The following is a 23,538-nucleotide window of genomic DNA, read 5'->3' as shown; positions in this document are numbered from 1 at the left end:
GAACCCCCCCTTTAGGTAGTTGAAGGCTGCTATCAAATCCCCCCCTCACTCTTTTCTCTCTGCAGACTAAATAAGCCCTGTTCCCTCAGCCTCTCCTCGTAAGTCATGTGCCCCAGCCCTCTGATAATTTTCGTTGCCCTCTGCTGGACTCTCTCCAATTTGTCCACATCCTTTCTGTAGTGGGGGCCCCAAAACTGGATGCAATACTCCAGGTGTGGCCTCAACAGTGCTGAATACAGGAGACTAATCACTTTCCTCAATCTGCTGGCAGTGCTCTGTGTAACCTGGCCCTCGCCGGCCTAGGCCCCAAAAACACCCAGAGACCAATGGAGGTGCAGCACCCGTGTCCTTTTATTGTTTGTGTCTGTTCTCACCACCTACTATTTACAAATATTTAGAGACCAACACTCTTGGAGACTACTAGCTTCCCAGCCAGCAGGGATCTAGAGCCCATGCTCCTCCCTTCCTATCTCTTAGCCAGCTTTACAGGGCAGGCTGGCTATCCAGGCCTGCAGGTGGAACCCCTCTGGTAATTGGGGCGTGGCCCCTCACCCAGCCCAACTAACTCTTTTGCCTCTGGAACAGGGCTAACAGGGGCCTGGCTTGTTTCTCCTAGCCAGCACCCTGTTACACCCCTCCCCCCCTTAAGAGGCATACGGTCCGGCTGCCCTCAGTCCACCTGCCTTCCAGCCCCTTCGCCTTTTATTTTTGCTTGGTGTGGGGCTCTCCGCAGGGAGGTCTTCCCTTGGAACCGGGTGCGATCCAGCCCCCGCCACCAGCGTTCGCTCCATCCCCCACCCACATAAGGTACACTGCGGAGGCAGAGGCTGCCCCCCTAATTCTGCCTCCACCTGCAGATCCTCACACCAATCACATGGCAGGGAGGGCCCCAACCCTTGCTCCTCCTGTACCTGAGGGACAGGGTCGGGAGTTATCCTCTCATCCAGCAGGATCTTCCCTGCCTCAGTTTCCCCCACAGCTGCGTGTGGGTTAGGGTCCTCGTCCGCGGATGCAGTCTCCTCAGGGCCCTCGGCGGGGCCCAGCCCTTTCCCTGAGGGGCCTGAGCCCGTGAGCTCCCCCAGGCAGACCTCCCATGGACCCACCCGCTTTGGGCTCGGTTGTCTAAGAGTTTCATCGGCCTCGATGGATCTAGGTCCGTTCTCAATTCCAACAGCCCCCTGGCTCGGGTGGCATTCTCCCCTTTTGGGGATACCGCCTTGCTTCATTCTTGGTAGTGAGCCCCAGTCCCTGCCCACCACCCCTGGATACAGCAACTGCTCCAGGACCCCCGTCTGCCCCGCTACCTGCGTCCACCCACAAAACTCAGCCCACCCGCACTCCATTTCCAGGCAGTCCTGTTTTGTGTGCCCCGGTTTGCTACATTGCCAGCAGGTAAGCCGGGCCGGTCGATCGGGTGTTCCTCGGGGCTCGCCCCTCTTCCGTGGGGCTGCTCCGGAGAACAGCTTGGGTTGCCTCCTCCCCGGCTCGCTATCCTTCCGGGGCCGGTCCTCCTGCCCGGGGTCCCTCGGCCTCTATATACTCTTCGGAGTGGATTGTTCACTGGCAGTAAAATTGTTCTTGATGCTTAATTGAACACATACTTTAAGACAAATTTCTATGAATGGCCTGTAGTGATAGCCACAGGTGACAACTTCTCATGGTGCCGGTGGGTGCTCGCCCTGACTCCACCCCTGTCCTGCCCCCATTCCAACCCCCTTCCCCAAAGGCCCCACCACAACTCCGTGCTCCCCCTCCTCCCCCTTCCTCCCAGGTTTGCCACGTGGTGGGAAGCACTGGCAGCTATGGGGAGAAGTGGCATGTTCAGGGGAGGAGGCGGACGTGAGCTGGAGCACCCATGGAGTTGGCGCCTATGGTGATAGCTGCTTTTAGTGCAGGGTCCAAGTGGCCAGTGCAGGAATGCCTGTTGCAAAGTGGCTATCTAGCATTCCAACTGAAACTGAACTCGTGTGTAGTGGATGCCACATCTACTGTCATATGCAGAATGTAGCTGATTTTTTCTCCAGCTGTTAAATGCTTAATGCGAGGCAGGTCCTAGGGGAAGAGGAAACTGCGTGGAACACTTCTGACAAGGGAAAAGAAGCTGGAAGAGTTGTATCATTTATGGGAGGGATCAACAAATCTTTGCTGTTTAGAAAGGGAAGAGGAAGGTTAGGCACAGTATATATTTAAATATATTGGGTTAAACCCAAACCTGGCTACAGCCTCTAGCAGAGGGTGGGAGCACAATATTATCATTGTAGCTTCTTAAACTGGCTAGTAAGATGTCTTTTGTGCACAAGTGATCAGGCCTGGGCATACATGCTCCCTAAAGCACTCTTGTGGACTTGAATGCTCTAGAGTGGTGTACTAAGCCTGACTGCATGTTTCCCCTCTGCCCCTCCATCCCATCCTGTGCTTGACTGAACTTTAAGAATCCCTCTAGAGCAGTGGTTTTCAACCTTTTTTTCATTTGCGGACCCCCAGAAAATTTCAAATGAAAGTGTGTGGGCCCCTTTGGAAATCTTAGAAACAGTCTGTGGACCCACAGGTTGTAAACCACTGCTCTAAAGCCAGCTGTGTCAACTGGCCAGACGATTTCGGTGCAGGGGAGGAATGTCTTCTAGCATTGCAAACGGTTGTTTCTTGTGACAAATCACTCAGAGCAGTCCCAGTGCAGGGATGTTTTCCTATTTCTAATGGGTGCATCCTCCCTCTTTCCCCTCTTTAGATCAAAGCATTGGAGCTGGATCCAAACCTGTATCGAATTGGACAGAGTAAAGTTTTTTTCAGAGCTGGAGTCCTCGCTCACCTTGAGGAGGAAAGAGACCTGAAGATCACAGATGTCATTATTGAGTTCCAAGCATGCTGCAGAGGATACCTAGCCAGAAAGTAAGGACCATACTCCATGATGTACACGTGTGTCAAATGCATACTCATCCTTGTTGGGTCAGCTTATATTCTACGAAGCCAACTAAAAATGATTCCCTTCAGAAAGGATTAATTCTTGTCTGAGGATTCAGTCACGAAATGCAACAGTTGATGTTTAAGGCATTTACAAAACTCAAGTACAACTTAAGAAAACTTGACACCAGAGTGAAATTGCAATACATCGACTAAATCCTGGTAAAGACTTCTGCAAGGAAGTGTTTGAGCTAGTATCCTACATCCTCCTTGGGTTTTATAGGCTGTAAAGCATACTTTTGTCTATAGGTACTTCAAGCAATGGGGAAGCCTTTTGCCAGAGCAATCACAACAACAGATGGCAGATGTGAGAATTTGAAAAGGGTTTCTGCCATCAACATAGAGACAATGTAGTGCAATATAAATGCTTTTTGTGTACATCTGCCTCTCAAAACTCTAGAGTTGGGACTGTGGCGAACGGTATAAACCACAGCACATTTCCACAAACATATAAATGGTATGGTGAGCAAACAGACATCGAACCAGTAGTGAAGGGAGACATGGGTAAAGGAACAAAGATCTCTTGATGGTGAGTAGTGAGTCACTGAGGCTGGGAGGATTGTTCCTCATGCGGTAGAAGTTGGAGAGAAGGCTCTTCCTCACAGGTGAGGAAAATGAAGGAAGGAAGGAAGACAGCCCATGTATACTGAGCAGTATAGTCACGGTCTGAAATAAAGAAAACTCATGGAATGTTTAGAAAGGACAATCTGGAAATGACAGTTGGAGATGGCTGAGGATTGACTTGATGATGTAGATGTCTGTGTGGAACCAGTGGCTTTGTTGGTTGTCTGACCGCTCTTGTTTTTCAGGGCCTTTGCCAAACGTCAACAGCAACTAACTGCAATGAAGGTGCTTCAGAGGAATTGTGCTGCCTACTTGAAGCTGCGTAACTGGCAGTGGTGGAGGCTGTTCACCAAGGTACATCTTCTCACCTGGCTATTTGGCAAAGGGTTAACAGCTGTAACTGGAGCTTGCCATGCTCAGCAAGACAAAAACTTCTCTGTACAGGGTCTCCATGTTGTAGCTGGATAATACCAGCAGAGCTGTCCCAAGTGTAGTTATGCAGGATATCTGCATGCCTCAGGTGCACTGCTGCATAGGAATCTAGTAACGCTGTGGAAAAGGCAAAAGTAATCTTCCAAGTCCTCCAAGCCCAGAAGAGCCTTATCCTCTGCACCCTTCCAAGAGGAGGGCTGTTCATTGTATAGCTGAATTGTGCTGTTGCTAGAGGAGTTTACTGTGGTGAGGGGTTCACCATCCCTCCCAGAGCAGTAGAAGAAAAGAGGGGGAGTTCTGATCCTCTACCAATAGACTCAATCATTTTCTGACCTATAACTGAAGTGGGCATCAGCAGGAATGAGGCTCTCGAGCTGAGTTAGGAGCAAAGTAAATCTTAATTTCCCCTACCGTGAAATGAGATTTCTGATTGACCTTTCTGTGAAGTATCCCTTGCCAACATGCAGATGGACTTGCACTCTTGCTCTTCTCTCCTGATGTCTTATCCTGGCTTAGCACCAGGTCCTCCATGCACCTAGACATTACCTACATCTTTCCTGCTGTATCCTGGCCTGAAGAAAGGGGTGGGTGGGCATTGAGAGTTAGTGGTGGGATATATGGAGTCTCCAATGATTCTGCCTCCCAGCAGCACCTCTCCTACCATGGCATTCTCTAGTGTCCCACCAAAACCCTGGCAATTGACAAGTACTTAAGGTTTGTTTTAGATCTAATCTGAGCTTGTGTTGGGACTGGCCTGTTTTTTAGTGTAAGTTTTTTCCTTTTTTTTTCTATTTTTCTTGCTATTGACTCTCTATACATTCCATTAATTTTCTCCTTGCAGGTGAAACCCCTGCTGCAGGTAAGCAGGCAGGAAGAGGAGATGATGGCCAAGGAAGAAGAGCTGGTGAAGGTCAAGGAGAGGCAGTTGGCTGCAGAAAACAGAGTGACTGAGATGGAGACCCTCCAAACACAGGTGAATCTCCCTCACAAAACCCCAGATAATCAAACTACTAGATGGCTGTTCTTTCACATAGCTGGTCCATGATCTACAAATGGCAGGATTCCTGCTTAAGTGTGTTAATTAGTTCTCTCTGGCTTAAGTACCCCAGCTCTCTTCTCTTAGTTCTGCAACAGTGAATAGCTGTTGCTCCGCTATAGCCATCATTTGGATTAAAATCTCCATTGACTGAGTATTGTGGAGAGTCAGAAACAGAACATGGTCACTAACAGATTGTCTCTGGCTTGGAGTAGAGAGAGAATTTTTTTGTTTAGGAATAACATCTGTGTGTTTTTTCTTTGAGGGAGGAGCAAATCTCGCTCACTCAGGAAGGGCAGTCCCAAGACATCTCTTAAGGGTTGATGTAACATATGAGATTGTGCTATACAAGTTTATGCCAGGGGATAAAACTTAAAACATGACATTCCTACTTTGGCTTTTGACTAGCAGCAGGAGACTCCTGGTCCTGCACTGAGAAGAGTCCATGTAAAAGGAAGAGCATATGTGCAAAATATAAGGAAAGGTACCTGGGGTTTAGCACAAGTAAAGTCACCAAAAAGTTCAGTGATTTGGAACTTAAAGATCCTGGGTTTGTCTCCTGTGTAGCTAATAGCAGAGAAGCTGCAGCTGCAGGAGCAGCTGCAGGCAGAGACTGAGCTCTGTGCCGAGGCTGAGGAGATAAGGGCCCGTCTAACAGCAAAGAAACAAGAGTTGGAGGAAATCTGTCATGACCTGGAGGCCAGGGTGGAGGAAGAGGAAGAACGGTGTCAACATCTGCAGGTTGAGAAGAAGAAAATGCAGCAGAACATTCAGGTAACATCCTGGGAATGGCACCAGTATGTGTGAATAAGGTGGTTGGTGAGTATCAGAATGGTGGTGCTGTCTCAGTGGGAAAGATAACAGAACAGGAGGCAAAAAATAGTGGTATGGAAGGTGGGGTCTGAACGCCACATTAACTTGTTAGGGTCTGTTACCTCACTCATGCCTTCAGGAAGTTGGCACAGACTGCTGACTGTGGAGACAGCAATAGGACAGTTCGAACTCGAGGGTCAGCTAAGCCTAATGCACATATAGCTATCTGAGATGACTTTCCCAGTTCTTAGGTAATGGTTGAATATGAGGTTGCTCCTAGGTGGCTGGGTGGATCCTTAGTTAAAATGGTAGTCTGGAGACTATATATCCTCTCTAGCAGAAGCAGCAATACCACTTTTCATATAAGTTTATGTACTTGATTATATTTATAGATGGGAATGCAGTGCGCTATATCCAACTAGCGGCTACAGAATTCCTGTATATTGATGATTGCTTGGAGGATGGGGAGACCCTCATTTTGAGGGTCAATTTGTAATGATTGTATTAATACTATAGTGATGACATGTGAGCAGTATGAATAACATGCCATGGGCCTTATTCAGGAACTAGAGGAGCAGCTGGAAGAAGAGGAAAGTGCCAGGCAGAAGCTGCAGCTAGAGAAAGTGACCACAGAGGCCAAGCTGAAGAAGCTAGAGGAAGATCTGATAGTTTTAGAAGACCAGAATCTCAAACTGGCCAAGGTAAGGTGCACACACAGCTCCCTACACAACAGCATTGGGGTGCCCAGTTGGTCTGGTGGGTACAGGAAGTCCAGCTGTAGCCACTCCTGGTGTGTTGTGTCAAGGGAGGGGCTAAACTGGGTTTTCAGTGACTTGCTGACTTCCTGAGTTGAACACATTCCTGAAATTATTTGCCAGTTTACAGGTCAATATGCAGAGACTGGTACTATGCGCAAGCAGTCTTGAGTGCGCCTGTTCTGTCTGATTATATTGCTTAGGGTGAGCAGCACATAGCCTAAAGAGCTCTCTTCACTTTCAAAGGGCTATCAAATACTAGTCAGTTATTTTTAAAATAGCTAGTATTTGGAATCTACACTGAATCCTGAAGTCTCCGTTATCACCAACTTGTAACTCCCTTTGGTCAGTGTAAAATTCCTTCCAGGGAATGGTCCTGTAAACCTGGAGATCAGTCTCTACTCCCACTCTGTCAGTGAACCTCTCTCTGAAGCCAGTGAGCACCTATTCCTTGTGTCCTGCAGAAGTGTGGTTGCTAGAGTCCAGAAGATTCCAGCCTCTGCCCCCTCCCACTCTGGGACTCCAAGAAAAGAGTGCTTTATTTTCCCAGCTTCTTGGACTTGAACTGGGGTTCTATGACTAGTTCCGGATGTGGTTGGGGGGAGCAAGGGGGGATGGGGACAGGGGGTGTCAGATTCCTTTACTTATAATCAGGTACGCATGAGGTAGTTGGTCTTGATACTGTCATTGATTCAAACATTGCCAACCTAAAATGAGTTGTGGAGCCCAGTGAAAGAGCCGTGGAACATTCTTGGCCTAAATTAAACAGTATCTTAATTCTTAATCCAGGAAATGAAAGTGCAAGAGTTACACTGTCCCCGTATCCAACCCATTGTGCTGTAGCCTCAGAAGATCTTTGGTCACAGGATGATCCTGGGTTTCCCCAATTTTATATATAGGAAGTGTGGGTCAGCCACCACTCTAGCCAAATCCAAGACTGCGTTTGGGGTTTGTTTCTGTGGCAGGAGTCGGCACACATGAACAGATTATAGCCTATTTCAATCTATACAAATGAGTTCATCCAAATTCCAGCACCAGATTTGACGCTGGCTTTTAAATCCTGCAGGAGAAGAAACTGTTGGAAGACAGAGTATCTGAGTTCACAACCAATCTAACTGAGGAAGAGGAGAAGTCTAAGAGTCTGGCTAAACTCAAGAACAAACATGAGGCCATGATCACAGATCTGGAAGGTAGAGAGAGGGCTTGGGAAGAACTTGCTTATTTAGTATTGGTGTTCCTGTCAGTCAGGATTTCCTAAATCTCAGTCAGACTGATTCTAGGTCTGTGGCCTCATTGGGATTCCAGTTACCAAAGGGTTAATACTGTGGGACTGTAGTGGGAATGCTATTGATCAGTCTGATGGAACCTTTCAGTGGCTGGCTGGCTGAAGGTTATATGCCTTGTCAGCTGAGCTTTGGTCTAAATAAAATCCTCTAAACCAGCAGACTAATGGCGAAGAAAGACTGGTTCCATTTTTTTTCGTGCTGTGGGAGTGTCTCCGCTGTTCTGCTTCCAGTGGTACCTGTACATGGGGGTTAGTGCTGCTGCTGATCCAGAGTCTCCTTGTTAGTGCCATTCAGGATGCAGATTTAAAGATTTATTCACCTCTGATTGGTCTCTGTGGAAAAACTGCTGGGAGAAACGCAGCCTGGAGCAGCCCATTCCCTTTCTGTGGAGGGAGGGGAGCTATTGCTGAGCATCACTTTGTAACTACATGTGCAGTAAGATATAGATTGGGAGGAGCATGGCACTGTCTTCTCTGGCAAAGGCATCCTCATGAGGAGGAGAATAAGGGAAGCTGGCTGTAAAGTAAGAACCCGGAACATCTTCCGGGCCTCACTTCTAATAGGAGTTTCAGATTGGGGGCAGACGCTACAGGTCATTGGAAGGACATATAGTATCCAGCAGGGTGGTGGTTAGATGCCATATTACAAAAGATTCAGTCACTCAGTCTTGCTCTCTTGCTGATGCATCATGCAGTGTCTTAAGAATAAATATCTTTATTTATGCTACTGTGTCCCTCTTCCTTATCTGTCTCCTTCAGAACGTCTGCGTCGCGAAGAGAAGCAGCGGCAGGAGTTGGAGAAGACTCGCAGGAAGCTTGAGGGAGACTCCACTGATCTGCATGACCAGATTGCTGAGCTGCAGGCTCAGATTGCAGAACTCAAAATGCAGCTGGCCAAGAAGGAAGAAGAACTACAAGCAGCCTTGTCTAGGTGAGGCCTCACCACTTGATCAGAGTTTCTTGTCCTGTGTTGCTTATCGGAGTAGGAACTGAATGGAACAGGCAGCTCTTGTAAACTAGCTTATTTGACTGTAAAATCAATGGCGTCATCGTGGATAGTTCTCTAAAGATGTCCACGCAGTGTGCAGAGGCGGTCAAAAAAGCAAACAGGATGTTAGGAATCATTAAAAAGGGGATAGAGAATAAGACTGAGAATATATTATTGCCCTTATATAAATCCATGGTACGCCCACATCTCGAATACTGTGTACAGATGTGGTCTCCTCACCTCAAAAAAGATATTCTAGCACTAGAAAAGGTTCAGAAAAGGGCAACTAAAATGATTAGGGGTTTAGAGAGGGTCCCATACGAGGAAAGATTAAAGAGGCTAGGACTTTTCAGCTTGGAAAAGAGAAGACTAAGGGGGGACATGATAGAGGTATATAAAATCATGAGTGATGTTGAGAAAGTGGATAAGGAAAAGTTATTTACTTATTCCCATAATACAAGAACTAGGGGTCACCAAATGAAATTAATAGGCAGCAGGTTTAAAACAAATAAAAGGAAGTTCTTCTTCACGCAGCGCACAGTCAACTTGTGGAACTCCTTACCTGAGGATGTTGTGAAGGCTAGGACTATAACAATGTTTAAAAGGGGACTGGATAAATTCATGGTGGCTAAGTCCATAAATGGCTATTAGCCAGGATGGGTAAAGAATGGTGTCCCTAGCCTCTGTTCGTCAGAGGATGGAGATGGATGGCAGGAGAGAGATCACTTGATCAATGCCTGTTAGGTTCACTCCCTCTGGGGCACCTGGCATTGGCCACTGTCGGTAGACAGATACTGGGCTAGATGGACCTTTGGTCTGACCCGGTACGGCCTTTCTTATGTTCTTATTAATGCATTTAGCACTATAGTTCTTTTTACTGCTGATTCCTGCCACGGACTTGTGTGCAGCAGTAGAATATGAACATGCTGGGAAATGCCCATGGTTTCCAGGACAGCAATACATCAAAGGGGGTTAGCATGGGCAGCTTAGTTTTACTGAACAGATACAAAAATCAACCTTGAAAAGTCAATGCTTAAGTTACATTCTGCATTACAAATTAACATACATTATGTGGTCTCTTCTCTTCTGTCTTCTCCCACCTTGTCAACATTCCTCTGTCCTCCAGTTTGAACTAGCTAATCTCACCTCTCACTCTGGCAGACAGAACTAGGGCCTTTAATTGTGGACGGAATAAGACCAGAAACTGGGACCTTGGCCTCACAAACCAGTGCAGAGCACTAACCTCTCTCCTATTCACTATTTTGTGATCACTTTTCTGGAGACAGGTGGTGGGTCACTCAAGCTCCACATGGCTAGAACTGTATTGCTGTGTCTTATGCAGGGTGGAGGAGGAGGCAGCCCAGAAGAACATGGCTTTGAAAAAGATCCGGGAGCTGGAATCTCAGATCACTGAACTGCAGGAAGACCTGGAGTCTGAGCGGGCAGCTAGGAACAAAGCAGAAAAACAGAAGCGCGATCTGGGAGAGGAGCTGGAGGCACTGAAAACAGAGCTAGAGGATACACTAGATTCAACTGCTGCACAGCAGGAACTCCGGTAACTGCAATACTCAAAAACAGTGGTGCTTGGTGAGGTAAACCAGGTACTAGCATCCTCACCATGGGAGGAGAAGACTGAGTACTTCAGCAACTGCAGAGATTTAGAGAGGCTAGAGTGAAATGAAATGTGTGGTTAAGACTGCAGTCTCTCACAAGATGATACTTTTCCTGGTTTGTGAAAGTTGATATTTTCCTAATCCTAGAATAAGGCCCAGAACTGTTGTTCTTGCAGCCAGTGGGCAAAATAGACTCAGTCTGGAGGATACTTTTCTCCAAGCTTTAGAGTCACAAAATTTAAAGATGGGCAAGGCTGGACTCTGATAATAACTCAAGGATTGTTTTATCTTTTCATAGCTTGAGTCTCTTAACCGGTACCTGGTTATCTCTGTCAAAGGTGCCAAGCTACAGGGGAATGCATGTTCCTTGGTCTTGTCCATTAAAAATGTCTGTGGTTTTTGCAGGTCAAAACGGGAACAGGAAGTGACTCTTCTGAAGAAGACCCTGGATGATGAAGCAAAGACCCATGAGGCACAAATCCAGGAGATGAGGCAAAAACATTCACAGGCATTGGAGGAGCTGGCAGAGCAACTGGAACAAACCAAGCGGGTATGTAAGAGAACGGGAGTCATAGTGCTGCATCAGACAATCCCTCTGGAACAGTAGCTGCTGTACAACAGGGGCCAATATTTAAAGCTTCAGAGGACTATGGAAATACACCTGGTCAGTTATAGAATGGTAACTAATTGTCTCATGTTTTTCTCTCCCCCTTCCCTCCCCCGCTCGCTGCTGCCCCTTGCCACAGTAGATCAGCATATACCCTGAAGCATTATAGTTACCCTTAATATGTTGCACGCAGTGCTCTCCTCTCTCGCCCCCCAATATAACTGTACTGCATAGCTGTGACACTCTAGTTCCTTTCACTGATGGTACTTGCTGACCTCTGGTCCCTGCTCTTACTGTGACTGTAGGGAGTTTAATTTGCTAATCTGAACTACAAGACTGTCCTCAGTTTTATCTTCTCCCCATGACTGTTACTACTTTGAGTAGGTAAATGTCTGTAGTTTTTCAGTGGCTGGGTGCTGAATTCTAACTACGGGATCTGCTTTCTTGAGTAAGCAGACAGGGACTAACTGTGAAACACTATTTGTTGGCTATTAGAATAAACACCTCAGTGAGAGTAAAGGCCCACTACATCTAAAATCTGCTCTTTCTCCTTCAGGTGAAAACGAATCTTGAGAAGGCAAAGCAGACTCTGGAGAGCGAGCGTGCTGAGCTGTCCAATGAGGTGAAAGTGCTTCTGCAAGGCAAAGGGGACTCTGAGCACAAGCGAAAGAAAGTAGATGCCCAGCTCCAAGAGCTACAGGTGAAATTTACGGATGGTGAAAGAGTGCGGACAGAGCTGGCCGAGAAAGTCACCAAACTCCAGGTAAGGGTCCATGAGTTTTCCTTAGCTCCTGTGGGAGCATGTTATGGGAAAGGTGGAAAATGACTGCTTCAACTATTGCTGCTGACTCCATAAGGGAGGAGTAAATCTTTCACTCCCTCCCTCCCTCCAACTCAGTGGACACTGCCTCATGGTGCCTTCATGTAGGGATACCTGGTGAAAATAACTGCGATGGGTGGGAGGCATACTGTGATCCAGGAAAGAGCAGAGACATGGTGCTGAGGAACTGGCATATCTAGTCTTGGGGCAGGTCAGTGTAAGAAGGCAAAGTATCAACAACTCCTCTCTGTAACCGAATAATTGTGTAAAATCTCCCATGGGCTGCAGCAGAATGGATGGCCAGTGCAGGCCTTCACAGATGGGGAAATTTGAATTGAGGTTCTATCAATATCTTATTCAAGGACTCCATCCTTGGCACTCTTAGACGTATATAACACATCCTGTTTGCTGTGAAGAAGGTGGCTTTTTCACAGGTCAAAAGCTGCACATCTATTCCTAGTTTGTTTGTTTGTGGTTCCATCTGATAACTGGCATGCTTTAATTTCTCTTGCAGGTCGAGCTGGACAACATTACAGGCCTTCTGAATCAATCTGACAGCAAGTCAATCAAATTAGCGAAAGACTTCTCTGCTCTGGAGTCACAGCTTCAGGATACCCAGGTGAGGTGTGGGAGTTGCAGCATCCTCATATACTGTATTCATCATACTTGCCACAGTAGTAGAGCACAGAGCAGATCTCAGCACTGAATACCCATGGACTTCTGTGCATCAGGTGTTTCTGGCTGATGTGATACGCTGAGTGGGTCCCTTCAGGAATGATCCCTCTGTCCTCTACCTGCTCCATCAGTAGATGGAACAAACTTAACTTCCCTTACCCCAGGATTAGAACCCTTCCCATCACCTTCCCAATTGAGTGCTGTGTGCTCCAGTGCAGTGTTCTCACTTTAAGATCAGTGGTGGTTTTGGTGCACACTGTTTTTCAATTATTTTTCATTTGTAGCTTCCTGCAAAGTCCATAGTGACTGCACAAAGTAGCCTTATTTGGTAGTGAAGGGGAAAGCAGTACATCAGATACATTTGAGTGTTTCAGAAAACCTTATTCTGTTTAGATGGGCTTGGATATAAATGCCATTTAAGTATATAGGCCTGCAGACAAAGGGTTGAGTTGTGGGGATACTCTACAGAATGATGAAGGTGGTCAGATTGGACCCAGTATTCATCTGGCAGAGTAAACGGCATGTAGATGGAATATAACTATGCTAAACTGGAAGGTACTGAACAACAGGGAGGACACATCATAATCCAGAAAGGATTAATTGGGAAGGAGCAAGTTAGAAAATAGTCTTAGTACTTGTTGCTTCTGGTCTTAGATTATAAATTCTTCACAACAGGGATTCTCTTATTATTTGGACAGCACCCTGCACAATGGTCCCAATCCTGCTTGGGACCTAGGTGTTACTATAATACAGATAATAAACAGCTTATCCAAAGTTACTGTTGAAAAGGTTGATAGTGGACCTCTGATTAGAACCGAGTGTGCGGCAGCAAAAGGCCAGTATAGTTTTGGGGCTTTGTATGCAGAAGCAGCACATCTCTATCACCTCCCTGCTCTATGATATGCCTCTGATGCAGCCATGCTTAGACTATTGCCTTCGGGTCTGGGCATCTCTTTATGAGAAAGACTGACCAATTAAAGATGGCTCAGAAGAGGAACTGATTAAGAGGCTGGATGGAATCTTTTATGTAGAACTTGGCTAAGTGGGGAATGTGATGAGCCTACAAATCTGGGGGTGTAAATGCCAAGGAAAGGAGAATTATTTAGTGGTCCATGGGTATAACTCTGAAATGGAAGGGGAAAGCTTAGGTTGAATATCTGCGGGCTGACTGTAAGACCTGTCAGTTTGTGGAATAAGCTCCATCTCTTATTGACACCTAAACTAGACCCAATATTAATACACCACAGAACAGTTGTGCATTGGCAGGGAGATTGAAGAGATCAGTATCTTTAGGTCATCTAGTTCAAGTAGTGGCAGCATGATTTAATCAATGTGAGTGCTGCCCTAGGACAGTTTGTAGATCACAATCAGTTATCTGAGCAGGAGTGTTAAAGGCACCAGCTGCTTAAGAGAAAATTATCATTAACCTGTTCTGATTTTCAGTATTAAAGTCCATCATGAAATGGGGATGGCAGAATACAGCTAACTGCCAGCATGAACTGTTGAAAGGAGTTGAAAAGCTTTGTGTGCTGTTTGCAGAGAACCCTGGAAAGGATTATAGGATGGCTGAGCCAGGAGGCAGTTGCTAGCACTTGTGCATCTCAGCTATACATAGTAAAGGAGTGTCCTTCAATAGTTAGAGTAGGACTGGAAATAGTTGTGGGTGTTCTCCTTGGCTGTACGCTGACTTGCTGAATGACATCGAGCAGTCATTTAAACTCTATTGTTTTCTCTTTGAAAGTAGGATTCTTAAACTGAATCTCATGAGTTGACATCCATGTTGGGTGGTTGGGGCTTGTAAAGTTCCTTGGCCTCCTTAAATGAAAGGCTCTAAATGTCAACGTCTTTGCTGTGTAGGAGCTGCTTCAGGAGGAGACTCGCCAGAAGCTGAGCCTCAGCACCAAACTGAAGCAGGTGGAGGAGGAGAAGAACAGCTTCAAAGAGCAGCTGGAGGAGGAAGAGGAGGCAAAGAGGAACCTGGAGAAACAGATCTTTGCCCTTCAGCAGCAGGTACCGAACCTACATCTCCTAGAACAAACCTTCCTCTTGGGGGGGCAAATAATAAGCACAAAGCTGATTCCTAGGAAATCTAGATTCAGATGGAGAATGCTGGTGCAGTCTGGATTTGTTAGCAAAGGAAACTATATCCTGAGGAAGCAGGTACCTTGCAGGGCTCAGGCAACAAACTCCTGATAGAAATCTAAAAACATTTAGCATTGTATCAGAGAGAATCTTCCCTAGAAACACCTAACTATTTGAGGAGAAGGGGGACTTCGTCCCACACACCTCATAAGTCTGACTAACATGATCAGTTCAATTCTAAGGGAATAATTTCTCATCTCCCCCCTCCCACACTAGAGGTCTCTGCGGATTGTCTTAATCTTTGTTCTCTTCCCCCTCCCCCAGGTAGCAGACACGAAGAAAAAAATGGATGATGGCCTGGGCTGCCTGGAGGCAGTGGAAGAAGCCAAGAAGAAGCTGCAGAAGGACTTGGAGGCCATGAGCCAGCGTTATGAGGAGAAGGCAGCTGCTTATGACAAGTTGGAAAAAACAAAGACCCGGCTGCAGCAAGAATTGGATGACCTCATTGTGGACCTTGATCACCAGCGGCAGATAGTCTCCAACCTGGAGAAGAAGCAGAAGAAGTTTGATCAGGTAGTGTCAGTCATGGAATATACAATGGGGAGGATCTTCCTTCCCAGTACCGCCTACCACAATATAAACATCTGTTTAGGGAATGCATATTCCTTTCTGAACCATAATGGGGGTGAGGAGAAGGAAGCTGGCACTGGTGGAAATTCATGTTTCTTGCATGTGAATTCTAGTTTCACCTCTTGTCCAGGAGGACTGAAATTTTCAGCCTCCTCTAACTTGTATAAGTGTTGTTTGGGAGCAGACCCAGGCCGTGGGCAATTTGCAGCCCTCTCTTTGGACTTGCATACAAGTAGTGACTGTGACTACTATAGAAGACTACAGTCAGTAGAGTTCTAATCCCAGCCCTGCCAATCAAGTTGGGAGCCATATGCTTAGCTCTCAAGAGCCATGTTCTCTGCATTACCCTTTCCGCCCAAATCCGAGACACTGTCTGGAATGGCACTTAGAGATAAGCCTAGCTCAGCAAACCTCATAGCAGTCATTCTCTCTTCCTTCAGCTGTTGGCAGAGGAGAAGACCATCTCTGCCAAGTATGCAGAGGAGAGGGACCGAGCTGAGGCAGAAGCCCGCGAGAAGGAGACCAAAGCCCTGTCCATGGCCAGAGCCCTGGAAGAAGCCATGGAGCAGAAGGCAGAGCTGGAGCGGCTCAATAAGCAGTTCCGTACAGAGATGGAGGACCTGATGAGTTCCAAGGACGATGTTGGCAAGAGTGTAAATATACTGTTAAAACATCTCCCTGTTAGTGTGTCACCTGCATCCCAGCCTGTTGAGCAGTTTCATTGAGAAATTTGCAACGTAGGAGCATTTGTAAAGGAATGCAATTGGGAAAACTGAACACATGCAGTGGGCTTAGAAGTAGGAATAGATGGTTTGTTTTGTTTTTATTGGGTTTGAATGAAAGGCAAGAAGGAGAGATGGGATTTGAATAGCGTGATAAAGGTGCAAGCTGGGCATTGGCTAAGTGAAACCCACTATCCATTGTGGAGAGACAAGAGAGGGTGCCAGGTGAGCCTGGCATTTGAAATATAGGGAGCCAGCCAGAGAATGGGAGACTGACTCAAATATGAAGATGCTAAAGATTAATGATGGGGGGGGGGCGGGGGTTGAAGGGGAGTTTGAAGCACTTCCACATCTTCAGCAACGTGACATGAGTGTTTCATGCTGCAATGAGATCAGGACTGGCCTAACACATGCTTCCCCTTTAAATCAGCATGCCTGATCAGAGGGAACAGGAAAATGCAATAGCTGAGGTCAAGGTTCAGATTAAAGGCTCTCAAGTATGCAAGGAACTTTCTTTAGCCTTAATAAGGAGGCATCATGGTGTTAGTACCAGGAAACTGAGGGTGATGCGGCAGGAAGGGCAGCAGAGTCTTTGCATCCTTTCCTCAGCGAGCTGCTGCCCTGTTGATCTGGATGCCTCTCTGTTCCTGGGGTGGGTGAAGTTGGTGGCTGTTGTTTGGGTGATCTGATGTGTGTGTTCATGCTGCAGGTTCATGAGCTGGAGAAATCTAAGCGAGCCCTGGAACAGCAGGTGGAGGAGATGAAGACCCAGCTGGAAGAGCTAGAGGATGAGTTGCAGGCCACAGAGGATGCCAAGCTGCGGCTGGAAGTGAACCAGCAAGCCATGAAGGCACAGTTTGAGCGGGACCTCCAGGGCCGGGATGAGCAGAATGAGGAGAAGAAGAAACAGCTGATTAGACAGGTCTGCATCACTCCACAAATCCTGGAAGTTGTCTGCTCAAAGCGAACTGCTTCCCTTCATCTGCCCTCAGACAGCTAGACACTGCCTTTCCAGATCTAGCCAGTGCCACTCCAGGAATTCCTTTTATTGGGAGGCATTGCTAGTGCTACAAATCACTCCCTGGTGTGTGCCCCTCATGTACCATTGTCACAGCACTTGCACTGTCCATCAAGCCAAGAAGCCAGAATAGTGCTTTATTGCTGAGGGAACACTGTCTGAACTCTCTCTCTCTCTCTCCCTTATTTCCTTCCATCCCCACCAGGAGAGGGAGTGAACTCTGATTATCTCTTTGTGGGAGATGAATGGTTCATGCTGGCTTCTTTGGTTTCCACTGATGCCTTGTTTGTCCTACCAGGTACGAGAGATGGAGGTGGAGCTAGAAGATGAGAGGAAGCAGCGCTCCATGGCTGTGGCTGCCAGAAAGAAGTTGGAGATGGACCTGAAGGATCTGGAAGTCCAGATAGACTCTGCCAACAAGAATCGTGATGAAGCCATCAAACAGCTCCGCAAACTGCAGGTGAGGGATTTCAGTCCTGTGTCTGCTGCCTATGTGGGGGCATGGGGTGGAGACCTGGTTTTCCCTGTCAGAATCATGCATTTTCATCACCTGAGCGGTGTGGCACAGCATTAGAACCTTGATCTGTGCAACAGTTCAGTTGGAAAGGTTCAGCAGCAATTCAGATGTCTCTGTAACCCCAATCTGTGTTAATCCATTAATTTATTCCCCTATTGGTGTTGCAAAACCAGAGCAAGCTTTCCTTCCTTTGTACCACTGCTTGTGTAATGTAATGACAGGAATGAAAGATGTTCTCTGAAGTCTGTTTTGTTATCTCTGCAGGCTCAAGTGAAGGATTACATGCGGGAGCTGGAAGATGCACGCACCTCCAGAGAAGAGATTTTGGTCCAGGCCAAAGAGAATGAGAAGAAGATGAAGAGCATGGAGGCTGAGATGATACAAATGCAGGAGGTAATGGAGTCTGCATTCAGGCAGGAGGGGCCTATTCACTTACTTTAGCCAAGGAGTAGGCTGCTGTGTGGCTCCATAAGCCATCTCTGAGCACAGCAGTAACCCCTCCAGTACTAGGTTCAGTTTCCTCCGCATAGTTGGTCCTTTCTTGCCAGTTGAATAAGAGTGACTCAAACACAGGGAGTCCATGTGGAAGTACAGTACACTAGTCATTTTACTTCTTGGAATCACCCACTACTAGTAGCTGTTTGTCCTCTGATCTGCATTAATTGCTAATTTCACATTGCATCACTGACCGTCTCATTTTCATTCCAGGAACTTGCAGCTGCTGAACGTGCCAAGCGCCAGGCCCAGCAAGAGAGGGATGAGTTGGCTGATGAGATAGCCAACAGCAGTGGCAAAGGGTGAGTAATAGCTCCCTTTGTTGGGGAGGAGAAACTAGTTTGGGGAGGTGCCCTACATAAGCATATACTGTAGCCTGTATTGTAATAGTCTGTTAGATGCTTACTATTGTGTAAGGCTATAACTGGTGGGCTTTCTGTAGAAGTGCACTGCATCACCACCGTCCAGTACTTAATTCTTATTGTCATCGTTAGAGCCCTGGCCTTGGAGGAAAAGCGACGTCTAGATGCCCGGATAGCTCAGCTGGAGGAGGAGTTAGAAGAGGAGCAGAGCAACACAGAGATGGTCAACGACCGGCTCAAGAAAGCAAACCTTCAGGTACCTGCTCAGGGTCTTCCCACCAGCTGCCTGTGTAAACGCCCAAACTGAGTTCTGGATGAACTTCCTCCTGTCTTCCAAACAGTACAGATTCACAAAGTGCTTTACACAGCAGTGTCTGTGCACTGCTGTAGATAAAATGGGATAGCTATTCAGTGCTCACTGATGGCTCATACTGACCCTGGAATGTTATAACCTCTTTGTAAGAGAAGGAAAGTAGCTGGGACTGTCCCCCAAACTCTTCAAGAGTTCTGTCTGGTCATCCTTTGTATTAAGGGGTGACTGATTGTCCCAATCAACATTAAAGATTTTGCTGCTTATCCATCTCTGTATTGTATTGAAACAGTCCCACTCTATAGAAAATCATTTTCACTGCATCTTCCAAAATGATTAACCTTACCGTGAGTGTGTGTGAGAGAGAGAGAGAGTAAGCTTTCTGGGGCAGGGACCATCTTGTTCTGTTGGTACAATGCCTAGTATAATGGGGTCCTGGTCCATGACTAGGACTCCTGGTTGCTACTGCAATACAAATGATATATATTGTCCACCTCACCTAGAGGGTTAAAATAACCTGCCTGATTGCAAAAGTGACTGAGATTAGTAGTTTCACCAGAGGCAGATCTGCAGGTTCATTCCTAAATGGGAGCCAGGGGAGAGGCACACCAGTGAGAAGGGAGAACCTGACCAGCCATAGGAGGAAGGGAGATTACAAGAGAGTGGATGCTAGGGCATGCTCAGAACCTAAAAAAGGAGAAGCAGCTGAGTTGGCCATTACACAGGGACTATGGGAAGAGGACAGCCACACTTACTACCTGCTCAACTTCCAGTATGGGGTGGGGAGGGAATGAAGATGGGGGAGGGGAAGGGGTGAGACAGAAGCCAAATACTAGAGTTCTGTCTGGTTCTTGGCCCAGTAGCTAGTCAAAGCTAAATTTTGGTACACTTTTACCAAGGAGCTCTTTCATTTCAATGGACTGATGATGTAAAGCAGAGCTTCTGACCTTCAGAGGCAGTCCCCACTATGCCATGTAGTCAACACTGACTATGTATCGGACAAAGTCCTGGGCTGGAAGTGGCTTCAGTTTCTGCTACCATCCTCTTGAAAAGAAGATCTCTCGAGTCTGCTCCTGGGTAGCTGAAATGTGAGGCTGTCCTAAGCATGTGGCTCTGGCACACGTTTCTGGTAGATCTTTCTTATGGGGGCAGCTGGATGCTACATTGTAGGGCAGACTGTTACTGCCACAGCACACGGCTTACAGCTGAGTTTGGCTGGCAAAACCAGCCCCAGAGAAGGGGACCTACCAAACTTAACTCTCAATCCGTTCAGCCTGCCCTGGGCATTTCTTGAATGAAAACTTGAGCAAACCAAAACAGGCTTCTAGGAGAGTTTGTCCTTTTGTGACTATGGAGAGCGTTATGCTACGTTATACAGTGTTAGTCAAGCTGGACTTGTACAGCATAAGCTTTTCCGCTCACGCTGGAGGTCCTTCCTCCAGCATCCATCGGCAAGTAGTCTTCTAGCCCAGAACCCTCCTGGTATGCTGAGTCTTTTGTCTCCCCAGATCGATCAAATAAATACTGACTTGAATGCCGAGCGCAGCAATGCCCAGAAGAACGAAAATGCTCGCCAGCAGATGGAGCGTCAGAACAAGGAGCTTAAGGCCAAGCTGCAGGAGATGGAGAGTACAGTGAAGTCCAAGTTCAAGGCTTCCATCACTGCCTTGGAGGCCAAAATAGCACAGCTGGAAGAGCAGCTGGACTTAGAGACCAAGTATGTTCTAGCAGAACCTCCTGTCATGTTAAAAAGCCACCGGCCCCTCTGATGTATTAGCACAGAGCAAAATCCTACTCTTGAGTGCTGTGTGCCAGCCTCTTGGAATGAGTGCTCCATCTGGTTATCAGGAAAGAGTAGCTCCTCTGACCTCCCCCATTCTCGCAGCAAAGGCCACTAATTCCTAGCCTATCAAGCTTTGCCATTCTAGGAATTGTAGCTCTAATTCAGTGACCCCTTAGCATCCCCCTCAAACTCTGGCAAAGAGGTCAAACTGACTAGCTAGTGCCTTCTGGGCATCTCCAGGAAACCTGACTTCTGTTGCCTTTGCTTTGCCAACTCCCTGAGTGGAGTTCTTGTCTCCTTTCATTCCCCTGAGGTGTAATGACTGGCGAAGTCTTGTTCCTAACCCACATACATGAGTACTTTCTGTCGGGGTTAGTGCCCAGAGGGTCACCAGAGATAATCTGCTGCCTGAGCTGACACTGTATTTCTGCACAGGGAGCGCCAGGCTGCAGGCAAACAGGTGCGCCGTACTGAGAAGAAGCTGAAGGATGTCTTGTTGCAGGTGGATGATGAGAGACGCAATACTGAGCAGTACAAAGACCAGGTATGCGCAAATTACACCGCGTAGCAGTGTGGTCTCCTCTGTATGGTGGAAGGAGAGTGGTGAAATGTGGTGCAGGCTGGTGGCCTTCTGTGTGAGCCCAAGCTGAAACATCTGACCCTGTTGTATGAAAGAGGCAGCTTGTACAGTGCTTCCTGCACTAACAAGCTGAAGCAGAAGGAAAAGCTTAAAACTAAAATAAATCCAAGTCCAGGCAACTAACCTCAGGGAGCAAAGAATAAGAGTAGGTGCCATTAGGAACTCAGCTTCCTTCTGGTGTAACTCCCTGCTGCAGTGCTGGAGCCCCCACGAAGGGCTAGGAGTGAGCTTTCTGAAAGGCTGACTTCTCCATTCTGCTCTGCAGGTAGATAAGGCAAACGTGCGCCTGAAGCAGCTGAAGCGACAGCTTGAGGAAGCAGAGGAAGAGGCCCAGCGAGCCAATGCGTCCCGCAGAAAGCTGCAGCGTGAGCTGGAGGATGCCACTGAAACAGCTGATGCAATGAATAGAGAGGTCAGCTCCCTCAAGAGCAAACTCAGGTAAGGGCAATCAATCATGCGTGAGAAATCGGCTCCCACCCCAGCAAGCTTCTGTCCTAGCCAAAAGCAGAGACTTCAGTGACCAGATGTGCATCTTCTCCAAGGAAGCAGTGTGGCCAGGTCCTTCTTTGCCCTTCCTCCCCCAGAGCATAATGTCTGACAGACGGTAAATAAATTCTGTTGCCTTGATTTGCTATTAATCCCTCTCTAGGCGTGGGGACCTGCCATTTGTCGTGCCACGCCGGATCGCCAGAAAGGGCACAGGAGAATGCTCCGATGAGGAAGCAGACAGCAAGGCAGATGCTGGTGATGCCAAAGCTACTGAATAAATCTTCTCATCTGACCCAGGTTACACCTGACCGAGTGACCTACCCACCCCTCCTCCAGTGGTCTTCCTGCAAACCACCTCCTGGGGAACACAGAGCCCATCCAACATGTTTTGTGTATCTGGAGCCATTCGGCACCTGTGTTCCTCATTTCCTCCTCTTCCCAGCTTCCAAGTTCTCTTTGTATTTAATGCCAAAGAGTTGGGACTCTAAAATCTGACCAGCAGAGTTCAGTGACTACATACACCTGTAGAACTGTCCATGCTGTGGCTGCTGGTGAATCTTTACACTTGGAAGGAGAGGGGTTAGGGAAAAATAAAAAAAATTTTTTGGCTGTAAATCTATTTTTCTTCAGATCCTAGTTTGATAGATGCAAAGAAAGCCCGCTCCTCTATTTTTTCTCCCCCCCCCCCCCCCCCCGTTTGCTTTTTGGCAATCGTGTTCAGCGACCTCAGACTTCTGCCTCTTTAATCTGCCCACCCAGATGGTTTGGAAGCAGTTTCAGGAATAACGGGGTGCTTTGGCCATGGCAATTCACCCTTTCTTCTTTCTAGAGCCCACACGTTCACAGGCAGGGGTGAAGGAAGGAAGCATCTTTCAGGATCACCCACCTGGGGGACTTGCCAAAGACTTTTTCTTTCTTGTTCTTACTATCTGGCCAGATCTCGGAAGTGCAATGATGTCCTGGTAGTGTCTCTGCTTCTGTCTGCTTGGCTTTTTAGCTAAGGTAGTGTGGACCAGTAGCTGGTGACAGGGACAGAAAAACCAGAAGAATCTCTGTGTGCTTGTCTGAGAATCTCTTGAGGACCAAATATATTGAACGGTAATGGACCGAATCTAGTGGAATTAAATGTGTCGGTGGGAGGGGTGAGGAAGGGAGGAGAATCCCTCTTTTTATTGACATGTCCAAGCCTTTTGTGTATCTGCTCTGTAACCAGGGGATGGGGTTAGTTATTCTGCACCATTGACTAAGAGTATATTAAAAACCCTTTAATCTGCACAGATATACGTAAAGGGCCTGTGTGTCTCTTGTAATAAGTAATTAAAAAAAAAATAAAGGTCTTTATCACTGCCTTTCTATTGGGACCTTGGTTATATAGAGATAGTCTTTACTTTTCTACATCGTACACTGGTTGCTGGATTTACCTGTATTCTTAACCATATTGTATATGCTGCATTTAGACTTACTTATGAGCAAAGAAAAATAATTAAAAATATGAAGCTCCAATACTGTGTACCTGAAAGCGCTCTAAATTCAGGCACCTGTGTCCCGATTGCTGTCACAAAGATTTAAAACCTTTTTTATATAAAAGTGCCTTAGCATGTGCCTCAGCTGTCACCACTACAGTCAGTAATGGTTTACTGGTGCTCCACTGATGTTACCAATAAAGATTATCCATGTGCTGCAATCCGTGTGCTTGTGTTGCTGTTCCACCTTTCCTGAAGGCAGTGGAGGAAGCCTGTGGAGCTGCCAAAGGAAGCAGTCATATGGAATCAAATTATCTGTCCATCCTATCAGTATTGCCTCAGGAGCATGTAGGCACCAGGTGATACTACTTAGCCCAACTTCCTATCAAGTATGAACTAGCATCACAGTACCCAGAGAGACTTCTGGTCTGGAAGCCTTTCTCCAGCAGTGGCCAAAGGAAGATATAACACCTTAACT

At 47.1% G+C, this 23,538-nt stretch overlaps 1 protein-coding gene across 1 annotated transcript in view; it reads left to right on the top strand.

Annotated features, from left to right (window-relative positions):
• Nucleotides 1-23,281, top strand: part of MYH9 (myosin heavy chain 9) — a 97,641-nt gene extending 74,360 nt beyond the window's left edge. The window contains exons 19-41 of the mRNA XM_039486902.1: nt 2,729-2,889; nt 3,771-3,879; nt 4,799-4,930; nt 5,561-5,767; nt 6,370-6,507; nt 7,628-7,751; nt 8,606-8,777; nt 10,177-10,389; nt 10,853-10,997; nt 11,611-11,817; nt 12,389-12,493; nt 14,407-14,559; nt 14,956-15,204; nt 15,702-15,914; nt 16,693-16,905; nt 17,300-17,461; nt 17,783-17,911; nt 18,227-18,315; nt 18,508-18,631; nt 20,194-20,402; nt 20,904-21,012; nt 21,374-21,546; nt 21,758-23,281. Coding sequence (XP_039342836.1) covers nt 2,729-2,889; nt 3,771-3,879; nt 4,799-4,930; nt 5,561-5,767; nt 6,370-6,507; nt 7,628-7,751; nt 8,606-8,777; nt 10,177-10,389; nt 10,853-10,997; nt 11,611-11,817; nt 12,389-12,493; nt 14,407-14,559; nt 14,956-15,204; nt 15,702-15,914; nt 16,693-16,905; nt 17,300-17,461; nt 17,783-17,911; nt 18,227-18,315; nt 18,508-18,631; nt 20,194-20,402; nt 20,904-21,012; nt 21,374-21,546; nt 21,758-21,875 — 3,654 coding nt within the window. The 3' untranslated portion in view covers nt 21,876-23,281. The remainder of the gene's footprint in view (nt 1-2,728; nt 2,890-3,770; nt 3,880-4,798; nt 4,931-5,560; nt 5,768-6,369; nt 6,508-7,627; nt 7,752-8,605; nt 8,778-10,176; nt 10,390-10,852; nt 10,998-11,610; nt 11,818-12,388; nt 12,494-14,406; nt 14,560-14,955; nt 15,205-15,701; nt 15,915-16,692; nt 16,906-17,299; nt 17,462-17,782; nt 17,912-18,226; nt 18,316-18,507; nt 18,632-20,193; nt 20,403-20,903; nt 21,013-21,373; nt 21,547-21,757) is intronic.
• The last annotated feature ends 257 nt before the right edge of the window (nt 23,282-23,538 follow it).

This window comes from Mauremys reevesii, linkage group 1, assembly GCF_016161935.1.
Source record: "Mauremys reevesii isolate NIE-2019 linkage group 1, ASM1616193v1, whole genome shotgun sequence".
In the NCBI taxonomy this organism is placed as follows: Eukaryota; Metazoa; Chordata; order Testudines; family Geoemydidae; genus Mauremys; species Mauremys reevesii.
The sequence above is the reverse complement of the archived record's forward strand: the minus strand, read 5'-3'. Positions and strand labels throughout refer to the sequence as shown.